Here is a 13,701-nt window from a genome sequence, read left to right as displayed (position 1 = left end):
TAAAAAATTTTTTTACCTTTATTTTATTTTAATAACAAATGTACACATAAGTTTTCCATGGTCCCATGATTCATGTTCTCTCCCTCCCCTCTTTCATCCTCCCTCCCAGAGCTGAGAAGCCATTCCACTGGGTTATACATATGCTATCACTCAAAACCCATTTCCACATTATTCATATTTGTAAGAGAATAATCTTATAAAACCAAATCATATGCCCAAATAAACAAGCGATGAATCATGCTTCCATCTGCGTTTCCGGGAGGAAGATTTGAACCCGACTCTTCCTGACTTCCAGAGCCTTTGTTCCAACCACTGCTCACAGGATTTGGATTTGCTTGCGATCTCACACCTGCTCCCTGGATGATCTTTCGGGTTCTTCTAGCACAAAATCCAACGACCAAGTGACTCAGCGGACCTTTGAAGACCACGTGATGGAGATTACGCCACAGGAATGGCAGCCCCTCAAATATTGAAGACCTGGGAATTGCCCACTTGAGGAGCTATAGCCCTGTGAGTACCGCGAGCTTTCCCCCTAGAAAAAACCTCAGAGAAAATCGAGTTCACTTCGCCCTCTCAACAGATAATGAAACTCAGGCTGGCCCAGAGAGGAGAAGCAATGCGCCCAAGCTCACACAGAACCAGAAAGTGAAGTCTGGGTTCGAATTCAGATCTTCAAACTCCGAATTCGCTTCTTTTCCCACAACTTGCAGACCTGGGCAAGAATACAGCCGAGCTCTTGCCTAACCTTGGGCAAATTTCAGCACTTCTGGGCACCTTCTATTCTCCCCTCCAAACTCTCCGAGTTCAGGAGATAGAGACATCATTCACGGGATGTTTCGTTGAGGGGCGGGGGTGGCTTTCTCCATCACCCCAGCTCAGAGGCTGTGAGGGGAAGAAGGGAGAGATGGGGGGGGGGGCTTAGGGGGTAGGAAGGAAGAGAAGGAGGGGGAGGAGAGCGAAAGGCAAGAAGGAGGGAGAAGCGAAGGAAGGGAGAGGAGAGAGGAAGGCGAGGAGAAAGAGAAGAGGAGGGAAATGGGGGAAAGTGGGGAGAGGGGAGAAGGCAAAGAATTAGGGAAAGCCAGTCCGACGCCGTTTCGCCGCCGCCCCCACCAGCGTTGGGGCGGAAGAGGAAACGCGCCAGAAAGGGTTCTCCCCGCCGGCCAAGGGATGGAGGAGAGGGAGGGGAGAGGGTGAGGGATAGGAGGAAGGAGGAAGGAGGGTGGAGACTAGAGGACAGAGTTGGCAGGCGGGGCTTGGCCTCGGTAGAAGGGTAGTGCCACGGTCCGCGGCATCAGTAGCCGCGCCTCCTCCCTTCTATCTTACCTCCGCTTTCTCAGTCCCTCCCGGGCTCAATCTCTCCCCGAGCTCAGCCCCACCACCAGGAGAGCAGCGCTGCCAGGTAAGGGCTGTGCCCCGCCCCTTCTCTCCCCCCTGCCGTCTCCCACTCCCCAGGCCCGAGTGGGCGCTTCTCGAGATGCTGGGGCCCGGGCCGGCGCGACCTGGCTCTGGAGCCCGACCTCGACAGGAGCCAGTTTGCGCCCATGCCCGCGCCCTGCCCCTTCTGGTTTGGGAGCTGAGAATCTCAGGCCTCTATCCATAGGCAGCATCGGATAGTGAAAATAGTAGAGGACTTTGATTCACAAGATCTGGTTTCAAATCCTGCCTTCTTTGGCAGCGCGACACCGGGCAAGTCAACTGCCTCTCAGGGTCTCAGTTTCCTCCTCTGTAAAACGAGGAATAAGGCCTCCCAGATCTTTTTCAGCTGTAGCTTTGAGGTTGGGATCGAGGAAGGAAAAAATAGGACTCAGACTCAGGAGAAGTGCAAGAGAGAGGTATGGAGCTTTACGGAAGCCAAGATCCTTATTTCTGACTAGGGAAAAATTAGGGGAGGCTTCATGGAGAAGGGGACATTTGAATGGGGCTTTTGAAGTAGGAATAAGATTAAAAAGTGTAGAGATGTAGGAATGCCCCAGCAGGGAAGGGGCTTTCAGGGGTTCCTTCAGACACACTCAAATGCCTGTCCTTGAAGTATCTGTGCAGGTTAAATAGAACGAATTCAGTATCTTAGCTAAATAATTGGAGTTCCTTCAGCGCGGAAAAGTGGGCTGGCCACTTCCTCAATACCCAACTACTATAGCCCAAGATGAAGGACTTCCATTAGATGGGGTGATGCAGGTGGAAGGGTTTTTTAAACCTTCTTTTGGCCACACCCATCACTCTAAAGCCAGGCAAACTTTGGGTTGGCTTTTGCCGGGAAGAGGAATTCCTGGGCAAATTGCTCCAGGAATTAGTGTGGGAGGAGCCCTGGACCTTGAAATTCTATGCCTGGCTCTGACAGTGTTGGGTAAGGCTGGGAAAGCACTTCCTGGCCTTGGGAATCTCAGTTTCTCCAGCTGCTAAAAGAGATGGTTGAATGAAGAGAGCTAGGAGGGCCTTCTGTATCCTCTGAGCCTCTTGAGAAATCTGAGCCCATTTCTGTGAATTGCTGGTGGTACGTGAGTCCTTGCAACTAGCAGGGCAGAAGCCCTTGTTATGCCCTGACCTGACAGTCTCTCAGAGATGGAAATCAATGTTTCTAAATTCTCCCTTTCCTCAGTGCTGGCATAGACAGGCAGTGGAATGACCATGAAGGCAGCTGAGACCAAAGGTCAGCCTGATTTCAGCAGAATGGGCAGCAGAACTGAGCCAGTGTTCCTTGGAGGGCAGAGCATCTGACCTTGCAAAAGTGGAGAAGCCTGGCAGCATCTTTTATGAATTGGAGATGATCAGAACTGAAAGAGACTTTAGATCAGAGAGCACAGGCCCAAAGCAGGAAGGGACCGTGGGAAAGAGAGGATCAGAGCTAACAGGGGCCTTAGAGAACAGTTAGTCCAACCTGTTCTATGCTGGAGGCAGTTGTGATCTGAGGAGGGATAAGGACTTGTCTAGAGTCACCCAGCAAGTTCACAGCAGAAACCTGAGGAGAATATAGAGCTCTTAATTCCTCACTAGAGCTTTTTTTCACTATGCTCTGAAATTTTTCAGATTTCTTGATTTTCAGCCCAGGAGAATCATCTGGTTTTTATTAATAACGGTTTTAGCTAGCATTTATGTTCTGCTTTAAGCATTGCCAATTGTTTTACCTATTGTCTTATTTGATCCACATAACCTGTAAGGTAGGAACTATTAAAGGATGATGCCCATTTTACTGGTAGGGAAACTGAGGATGAAAGAAAATAAGTGACTTGCCCAGGGTTATATAGCTAGTAAGAGTCAGAGGCTGGATTTGAATTCAGTTGATTATACTTTCCCCTGCTTCTGGCTACATATTAATCTAACTGCATATTTCCTTGACTTCTCAAACACAATTTCATTTCTGCCAAGCCCATCCCTGCAGTCCCAAAGTAAAGGTGGAGGCCAAGACAACAGACTTCTGAAGGTCTTTGGTTATAGATAGCAGAACTTGGGAAAGGAAGTTGAAATTAGAAGGAGACAGGTTGTGGCTTACCATAAGGAAGACTTCCCTGATAATTAGAGTTGCCCAACCCAACAATGGAATGTGCTTCCTCTCTAGAGTCACCATTGGATGCTTCTAACAATAGGTACCTACTGTGGGCAGGACACTACACTGGGACAAGATTTGGATAAAACTAAAGTACCTGCCCCCTGAAAGCATAGAGTCTAGCAAATGTGGCTGGATAAGCACTTGTCAGATCCATTGACACTGGTCTCATGCTTTTCCTTATACAAGATGTCCCATCTCCCACTCTGGTCATTTTCACTGAATGTCCCTCAGGCTTTGGATGCTTCTGCTCCTAATTTCTTGATTAAAATCCTATGTTCTGCAAGAATCCCATCTTGGTCCCCCCCCTTTTTTAACCCTTACCTTCTGTCTTAGAATCAATATTATTGTATTGATTGGTTCTAAGGCAGAAGAGCAGTAAGGGCTAGGAATGGGGGTTATGTGACTTGCCCAGGGTCACCCATCTAGGAACCATCTGAGGTTAGATTTGAACTCCAGGACCTCCAGTCTCCAGGCCTGACTCTCTATCCACTAAGCAACCTAGTTGCCACTGAGATAATATGTCTTAAGTGAAATTGCAAAGAGAAGAAGCACTTTTTAAATAACTTGTAACAGAAGAAATATCTCCTTTTTAGGGTGTGTGTGTGTGTGTGTGTGTGTGTGTGTGTGAGTGAGAGAGAGAGAGACAGACAGACAGACAGACAGACAGAGACAGAGAAACAGATAAGGGGTAGGAGGGACAGGAGAAACCACTTTGGAAATTTCTTTCCAGCTCAGTGATTATGGATTCTTTCTGAAACCCAGGTGGTTGCTGCCTGTTACTGAAAAGTCCGTTTCAGACTGTTTAGCCACTTCTCCTGGGTGTGTTGTAACACTGTCAGGCTCCTTTCAGAGCGTTACATAATAACGTTGCATCTTCCATCCTTCCTATAGATACAGTTAGAATGAAAGATGGGATATTAGGGTTAGAGGGTTGGAACACAGAGCACAGAATGTCAGAATGGGAAGGGACTTTCTCAGACATCATTAAACCAATCTCTTCATTTGAGAAACAAAGAATTTGAGACTCAGCCTGAGTAAGGAACTTGCCCAAAGTTACCAGCTGAGCTATGTCTTCTTCCCACAAAGCCTTTGGGGTTTGACCACTAGGGTATTTATTCATTTATCTTTCTGGGGCAGAGAGGGACCCCCTGCCTTTGGGCCCCAGAGTTCTGGGTATGTTGCTTAGGGGAGGAAGATGATCTGACCCTGCTCCATTTACCATCCTGCCCTTTATAACATGGTGCCTTTCTTGGAGTTTTGTAGGCAGGGAATGACTTGGAGGGAGGGAGTTGAGGGAATGTCTTTCAGAATAAATAACCCTTCTAAAATACTTTGCCAATGATAAAACATGTTTGAATTGATTGAATTGCTTGGCAGCTCTGGGAAGGGAGAAGGAAGGGAGGAAGGGAGACAATTGAGATCATATAACTTGGGAAAACTTATGTGGAAATTTGTTATTACATGCAATCGATAAAATGTCATTACAGGAATATACTTTGCAAACCTTAAAGTGCTATAGAAATAAATGCTGGCTATTATTATTTCTCCCCTCGTTCTGCCAGGTCCTAGAGTTTATGTGGTATAGGAATTGAGAACAGCATCTTTAGAAACAACTGTTTTTAGAGTCCAGGTTGTCACCTAGGCAGGAGTCAGATTCTTGCGAAAGATCCCTGGATCAGGAAACCAAACTTTGCCTCCTAAGTGTTTTTTGTTTGTTTGTTTGTTTTTAGCTTATCTCTGTGTCCTCCTTCTTTCCCATCCCCAAGTGATCCTGAAGGCTTGACTATATACTTCCTTGACCTTTGAATACCTGGCCAGTTTAATGTTTGTCCAACAATAGCCTTTAGCTAGGTGGCTTAGTGGATAGAGCACTAGACGTGGTTCAAATCTTACTTCAGACATTTCCTAGCTGTGCGACCATGGAAATCTCTTACAGAAAGGAAAGAAAACATTTCTACTTGGTCCATTCTTGTTCTGTCCCAAGACTCCTTCAGGTCCAAGCCTGTTGCTTCCCCACCACCACCCCCTTTGAACTCTCTGAGAATACTGGACAATGTTTCTTCCTCTTCCGACATAGGATGTATAAGTGGAAGGGACCTCAGAGGCAATCTAGCCCAACTCCCTCATTTTACATATGAGGAAATTGAAACCTAGGGAAGTTAAGAGATTTGCCCAAGATCAGACATATATTAAGAGTACAAGGGAGGACTTGAACCAAGTCATATAACTCCAGAGCCATCTGGGCACAGTCACTTTTTTGTGATGTTAATTGGATTAGTCATTATTGATTTCTTAGTCTCATATACATGGAGAGGAGATCCAACTTACAAGGGTATGCAGAGAATGAGAGGTAAGGTTCTTTGGGAATGTGCTCTGTGCCCCAGAATTAGAGAACAATAAATGCTTATTTAAGTGTTTCCTATTTACAAAGACTGTGCTGTATCCTAAGTTTTAGGGAAGCCCTCCAGGAACTTGCCCTTTAGTAGGGAAATAAGACACTGAGATAGTATTCCTCATCATTTCATACACACCTTAAGGAAGGGCATCATCGGATCCCTGGGGGAAGCCCTGACTGGAAATAGGGGAAGTGGGGAAAGGAAGTTTGTTCATTTGATTGTTTTTTTCTTCCCTTTAGACAAAGGAATGTGAAGACCCCAGAGGAAGTCCCAGGTGCTCTGCTGGCTAAGGTGTCTGGGTGGAGGTGACAGGAGCCATGGGTCTGAGCAAGGAAGAGAGCTGTACTCGTCGACCTCCCATCAAGGGGCAGCCAGAGCCCCCAGAATTGGCCAACCGAGTCATCACTATTGTCTTCTTGGCCCTGCTTATAGACTTACTGGGCTTCACTCTTATCCTTCCCCTTTTGCCTTCCATCCTGGACCACTATGGCAGATCCAGTGTGAGTGACTGTTCCCAGAAGCAATGAGATTGTGGAGGGAGTAGGCTTTGATAGAGCATATTTCTAACAGTGCCCCTTCTTAGTTGGTCAGACTGCATGATTTTACACGCACATACACAAACCCACAAACATCACCCACCTCTTCCTCTGTAAGAATCAAGGAGATTCAGTAGAAAGAATCCTTGGACTAGGAGAAGGGGCCCTGGATTGGAATCCTGACTTTTTAACATGCTTTAGAAACCTTAAGGTTTGAGAGAAATGCAAATTGTTTATAATTGTCATCTGTATAAATGAAGATTTTGAACCTTTGACTTCATTCCCCAGAAGTCCTTGGTATTTCCCAAAATTCTCTATAATCTCTCCTGTGTCTCCACTTTGGCGGTATCACATTATTGGTATTTAACTGGCAGTAACTCCTCCTGCTTGCTCTTTTTTGCATGATGTAGCATTAGCAGTAATGGTGGTAAGGTGGGGAAATTTTGAAAATGGCTAACCAGCCTTGGGCACGTGGTTTATATTTTGTATCCTCTTTATTTCTTGATTTCTAATGATCATTTAGTAAATCTCCAAAACTATAATGTTTTTATTATTAGAGATATAATTTTAGTTTTACACATCTGAGTATTTAAAGCTCATGAAGGGACGGTCAGAGGTGAGGGAAAGACTTGTGAGCTATTGGAGACTGTAAGATAACGTCCTTTAGATTAGTTTGAGATGAATTCTTTAGCTCAATTCTTCACGCACATACCCCATAGCCTCTCAAACAAAAACACAAGACTCCCCACTCCTGTCTCTTTGGTCTAGAACTGGGGCTCCATGGTGGTGGTTGGGGCATCCCAAAAGTCAAGGGGATCGTTCCTAGTGCTGTTCACAGGCCTTTCTCCTTTTTGTAGGACCCTTTCTATCAGTCCTTACAGCAGGGTGTGGACTGGTTCGCTGCCATGGTTGGTGTACCCCCCGAGAGGAAATATAACAGCGTCCTATTTGGAGGTACAAATCTTTCCTTGAACTTGCATTCATTTTCATTGTGGGCAGAGCATACAAAAGAGGGCTTAGTTCATGGCTCCACAGGATCCCTGGCTCCCTCTTCTGACCTTTCTGCAGTGACTCCAGTGGAACCCTCTCACCCTTAGTCTTTCTCTGAAAAATGTAGATAATGATCCTATCTATCCTTGTAAAGCCTGGCCCATGTGTCAGTCCTCCATGAAACTTCCCCTGATCCCTTGATTGGGAAAGACCTTCCATCTTGGACCTCACAAACTATTTTATTTTTTTTGGCACTTTTTTGATGTGTTTATTGTATATTGCCATTATTTACAATTTCTCCTCCTATTAGACTGTAAATAAGAATGTTAGATACACTAGAAGGCAATCTTCTCCTGTAGGATGTATCTTGAGGAGAAGCCACTGTTTTATTTTTTTGCTCTTCCTACCTTAGGACTTAGCCCAGTCTGGGCACATAGTAAATATGTAATATTAGTGAATTGAACAAAATTTGATTTGAATGAGGACATGGGTTCTCATTTAAACTTTGTATCTAGAGGTATGCTAGTAAATGTTTTAACAATTGGCTGACTGAGGTGGAATGTACTCATGAACTTATAAGTTTCATTTGCTTTATTTGAATTTTCTCTATGACTTTATTAAACCTAGACAATCTGATATTGGGGTATAAATGTTCACACTGAAAATTTAACAATCAGCTCTTGTAATTTAATCATCTGCTTTTTTTTTAAACCCTCCCCTTCCGTCTTAGAATCAATACTGTGTATTGGATCTGAGGCAGAATTATGATAAGAGCTAGGCAATAGGGGTTAAGTGACTTGCTCAGGGTCACAAAGCTAGGAATTGTCTGAGGTAAGATTTGAACCTAGGACCTCCCATCTCTAAGCCTGGCTCTCAATCTACTGAGCCACCCAGCTGCCCCAATCATCTGCTTTTTTAGCTCATATGTGCTGGCTGCAGCACATCTTTTTGTATCTCTCCAAGGACACAACAGATAAGAGGTTTAGAGCTGGAAGGGACCTTAGAGGGCCAATCCTCTCATTTACAGATGAGGAAACAGCCACAGAGAGATGAAGTGATTTGCCTGAGGTCCCTTAGGAGGTCCTTGGACTCCAGATCATGTGCTTTTTTTACTGCATCATGCTTAATAAACATTTGCTAAATGGGGAATAAAAAGAGCAAATGACCCTGTTTTTGCTGTTTCCTGGGACTTTTAAGAGAATAAAGTAATCTCATAGATATGAAAGGAGTACGAAAAGCAGAAAAGCCTGACCTGCTCTTCTAATTCAGCAAAAGCTTAATTAGGCACTGATTGTGTACCCAGCTATGTTGGGTTTCAGGGAAATCAGAGGAAGAAAAGGAAACTCATTGAATTATATAATTTGGGGCCGGAAAGGACTCTAAAGGTGCCCTAATTCAACCATCTCCGTCTACAGCAGGGGAGACTGAGATCCTGGGAATCTTACCAAGGGTCAGGGTACTACAGAGTGACCAAATTTGGATTTGAACCTAGATCTTCTGACCCTGGGTCAATAGACATAGAGATAAGTAGAAAGAAGATGGTACAAGCTCACCATGTTATGTAAGCCATGTCATAGGAATGTGAAGCATGCTATTATTAGAAATAAATCACGTGTTCTTGTGCCCTGACAATACTGAGGAGAAGAAGGGGAGAAAATAAGCATTAATTGGGCACCTATGATGTACCACTGTACTGGATGGAAGATGGCTGGTTATACATAATAGTTAGCATTTATATTGTGCTTGAAAATTTGCAAAAGACTTTACAAATATTCTCTCATTTGATCCTCACAACCCAGAGAGCTAGGTACTATTATTCATCCCATTTTTACAGTTGAGGAAACTTAGGAAAACAGAAGAGAAATAAGACCTAGGCAATGGAGGTGAAGTGACTCACCCAGTGCCACACAGCTAAGGAAGTATTTGAGGCTACATTTGAACCCAGTACCTACCATCTCCAGGCCTGGCTTTCTAGCCACTTGGCCACCTGGCTACCTCTCCCAGGGACCTTGATCCCTCTTCCCATTGAGTTTAATGGCTGATAATAGCTTAAGGTATATCATCCTTCTAGTATATTTGTATTTTCATTAGAACTTTGCCAGGCTAAAAACCTTTCAACATCCAAAGAAAACCATTTCTTATGGCAAAATTTCAGAACCTTGGACAGACCCTTTAGGGCTAGAGGTCCCTCCTTTGATCCTCCTGCTTTCTGGCCAATTCAGGTGGAAAGCCCAGCTTTGCCATAGAAAAGGAGTCCAGAGGAAGGACACCTCTGGACATTGTTGCTGATCTGAAGGGCAGCAAGGCTAACAATCTCTCTCTATATTGCAGGTTTGATTGGCTCCATCTTTTCCATCCTGCAGTTTTTCTCCTCCCCTCTTACTGGGGCAGCATCGGATTCCTTTGGGAGGCGGCCAGTCATGTTGCTGACTTTGGTATGACTCCTCAGGGTCTGCAAAGCAGTGATTGCACAAATACTTGGTGAACAACCTTTGTCTCTCTTGCTCCAAGGCAGATATTTTCCTCTTAAGAGAGAGCTAGGCTGACACGATGAATTTGGGAGTACATGATCTGTATCTAAGAACATCATTTCCTCCCTGTGGAACCTCTGAAGACTTGATCAGAGAAGTTGCCTTTTGTGAAGACTTATTTAATTAAGACTTTTCAGTTTTTGTGCTAATGGAGTAATTTATATTTTTATTTTTTGAAGGAAAAAATAATCCTCATCTTTTGTCTTAGTATCAATTCTAAGACAAAAGAATGCCAAGAGGTAGGCTTTTGGGGTTAAGTGACTTGACCCGAGTCATCCAGATAAGAAGTGTCTGAGGTCAGATTTGAACCCAGGTCCTCCTGACTCCAACCTGGTGCTCTATCCACTGTAGCCCTGGTAGTTCATGTTTTTCAACTGACTGTCTTCAGCCTTTGAAAAATACATTTTATTCATTCATTTTGTCTTATGTCACTATCATTTGGAGGCAGGGAAGAGGACCTCCCTGGCTTAAACCCTCTTTTGTAAAGAAAAAAACAAGTTAAGTAAAAATACCTGATACAGTGACCTTACCTGACAGGGTATACAACATTTGGCCTTAATAGATTTGTGTCTCTACCATGAGAAGGGATGTATATTTTGGTATTTGTTCCCCAAGACCATCACGGTTTTTGTTTTCTCAAAATCTGGCTTCCTCTTAGTGATCTTAACTGCTTTTTATTTTATTAGAAGAGTGAGAATAGTGTAACAGAAGCAACACTGGGCCAGAAGTTAGGAGGCTTGGATTTCATTCATTCAGGCAATAAACATTTATTAGGCACTTATTGTGTGTGAGGCACTATGCTAGCTAGGTGCTTAGGAATGTCAGAATAGATAAAATGCCATCTTTGTGCTTAAAGAACTTTTAGTTTGATGGAAGTAGATATATACATAAACACAAAATAAAATCTACAGAGCAAAGGAGAAATAGAGACTAAGTACTCAAAGAAATTATGGAGGGAGAGAATCAAGGAAGCCTTCATGGAACAGGTGGCATCTGAGTTGGGCATCAGAGAAAAGGAGAGACCTTAACAAATGGATACTTGGGGACATGAGCATCTCTTCCAGGCATATGATATGGTATGGGTCAAAACACAGGAGAGAGAGCCATCTATTTAAGTTGGAATGTAGAACTTTTGAAAGTTACCAAGGTTTTATATAAATAAAATAACTGGTTACCCATTGGAGGGACAATACTGAAGCTCACATATGTTGACCACATAATGAGAAGAGAGGACTCATTGAAGATCTTAATTGCTGGAAAAGATTGAAGGTAGAAGGATGAGATGAATAGACAGTATCATGGAAGCAACAAACATGAGCTGGGACAGATCTTAGGAGATACTGGAAGAATAGAAGAGCCCGGCATCCTTTGGTCTGGGGGGTCATGGAGAGTTGGAAATGACTGAACAACTCAACAACTATGGATTTTCAGTCCTAGCCATTTCAGTAACTCACTGTGCAACCACAATCAAGTCACTTCCTCTGTGAGTCTCCATATCCTTCTCTACCCAATGAGAGAGCTGAACTAGAATTTCCTTCTAGCTCTGAAATTCTATGACCCAACTGGACTGATCAAGCTTTTTGAGAAAACTGCTCTGACCAAATCTTCAAAGTAGCAGCTGCTGCTAATTCCCAGATTCCATAGCAAATAAAAAGATAAATGTGGAGGGGGAAACTTATGTCTTTCCTCCTCATAAACAAAAGGGAATAAGAGTAAACATGGCAACATGCTTTGAACCTCTCTCTGCTTGGCGTTTGTGGCCATTTAGATACCTTGAGGGGCAAATGAGTTGAGCACTTGTTTGATGGAATCCAAGGTCAGGTCCAGGTTTGGTATATAAATAATGGCTTACCTTCTTTGCCCCTAGGTGGGACTAATCACATCATATGCGTTGTGGGCCCTCTCCAGAAGCTTTGGAGCTTTTCTGCTTTCCAGAGTGATTGGAGGAATCAGCAAAGGCAATGTTAGCCTTTCTACAGCTGTCATTGCAGACCTGATTTCACCCCAAGCCCGGAGCAAGGGGATGGTGAGTCATGGAGGAGTTCACTCTGCCACATTCTCTTATATCTCCTTTCCTTCTCCCTCTTGCACTGAGTGACTTAGGCCATACAGCTAGTAGAGTTTCTTACTCTCCTAACCATACCTCTATACTTCACTAACTAATCTTTCAGGAGCTGGACTTTCTTTATCACTTATACCCTTTGGGCTTCATTGTCCCCATCTGTAAAATATGGATGACAGTTCCCATCTTGATGACTTCACAGGGTGGTGTGAAGAGCCAATGAGGTAAAGAAGGTAGAAATATCATTAGAATTTTCAAAAATACTATAATTGTCTAAGATATCACTCCACTTTCTGGCTGCTGGGAATTTAGTAAGCGCTGGACCTCTCCAGTCTTGGTAGATTTTGGGCAACAACATCTACCCTCTAGGGTCAAGTAACTCCAAGGGTCAACAGAAGGCAGCAAGATGGGATAAAAATAAAGAGTAATTGTCCAGGAGGTAGGAGACCCGGGTTCTAGCTCCAGCTTCTGTCATTGTATGACCAGGGGTAGTCAATATCCCTCCAGTGGGTTTTAGTATCTGTCTCTGCCCAGCTGGACTTATGGGGGTGATTGTAAGGACCAAATAAGAGGATGGATGGCTTTGAGAAATAGAAATGTTTTCTCCAGTTACTCCAAATGTGACCTCTTATTTCTTAATGTAGGAGTATTCGTATATTTATACCCAGGCAGTAATACTTCAGGAATCTGTGATTTTGTCATTATCCCTTCACCAATCTGGATTTTGCCTCCTCAAAGTTTAGTCATTGGTTTTTCAGAGTTGCTACAGTAAACAAAAAAAAAAAAAGCAAACCAGTAAGTAAATAAAATAATTTTTTATAAAATTTTTACCATGTGGCCAAGCTGGTGATGTGATGAGCATCTCTTTCCTTCCTAGCTAGGGAGGTTCTTGGAAGACAGACAGTCCCTTGATTCCTTACGTTCTTATTTCAATGGATCTGTGATCTCATTGCAGCAGATACTTTCTTTAGCTTTCTCTAGATCAGGGGCTCAGGGGTGACTTGCAACTTTAATTATTGAGCAAATGTGGGATTTCATGCATTGCAGCCATATGCCACCGAATATTGACATATGAAGGCAAAGGAACAAATTGACAAAAATAGCAATAGATAAAGATAGTGTTGGTGGGACTGTGGGAAGATAATCACCTTGATACACCGTTGGATGAGCTGTGAATTGGTCTAACTATTCTGTGAAGCAATTTGCATTTATGTTAGACAGAAAAGTGACTAAGATGTCTATTCCCTTTGACCTAGAGATCTCATTAGTATATCTCATTGATCAAAGAGCTCACTGGGTTTTTTTTTTCCCAGCTTTATCACAGGCATTTTTATTAAGAGACCATTAGAAGAATAACCATGGTAATGACTTTTAATCCCATTTTCATAAGTTGTTTTACCACTTTCTGTGGTAGCAAAGAATTGGAAAGGAAGCAGAGCCCCATGAGTTGGAGAATGACTAAATAAATTATCGTACAGGCATTGAATTACTATTATGCTATAAGAAATTATGAATGTGAGATTTAGAAATGGAGGTGATGCTAAGAAGAAAAGATATTAATATAAAACATTTTAAAGATATCGCAATAAAGGGTGTTGCCAGTTTAGAATATAAACTCGTTTATAAAATCATACAGAAAAGC

At 43.3% G+C, this 13,701-nt stretch overlaps 1 protein-coding gene across 2 annotated transcripts in view; it reads left to right on the top strand.

The window, feature by feature from the left end:
• The first annotated feature begins 83 nt into the window (after positions 1 to 83).
• MFSD10 (major facilitator superfamily domain containing 10) overlaps positions 84 to 13,701 on the top strand; it is a 37,398-nt gene continuing 23,780 nt past the window's right edge. The window contains exons 1-5 of one of the 2 annotated variants that reach the window (XM_007496818.3): positions 84 to 510; positions 6,180 to 6,440; positions 7,334 to 7,430; positions 9,798 to 9,901; positions 11,865 to 12,023. In XM_007496818.3, the coding sequence (XP_007496880.1) occupies positions 6,258 to 6,440; positions 7,334 to 7,430; positions 9,798 to 9,901; positions 11,865 to 12,023 (543 nt within the window). In that variant the 5' untranslated portion in view covers positions 84 to 510; positions 6,180 to 6,257. Of the gene's footprint in view, positions 511 to 556; positions 1,400 to 6,179; positions 6,441 to 7,333; positions 7,431 to 9,797; positions 9,902 to 11,864; positions 12,024 to 13,701 lie in introns of those variants that run through there. The other variant, XM_001373597.4, reaches the window with a different exon arrangement.

The sequence above is a fragment of the Monodelphis domestica genome, chromosome 6 (assembly GCF_027887165.1).
Source record: "Monodelphis domestica isolate mMonDom1 chromosome 6, mMonDom1.pri, whole genome shotgun sequence".
Classification (NCBI taxonomy): Eukaryota; Metazoa; Chordata; class Mammalia; order Didelphimorphia; family Didelphidae; genus Monodelphis; species Monodelphis domestica.
This window is presented reverse-complemented; position numbering and strand designations above follow the sequence as displayed.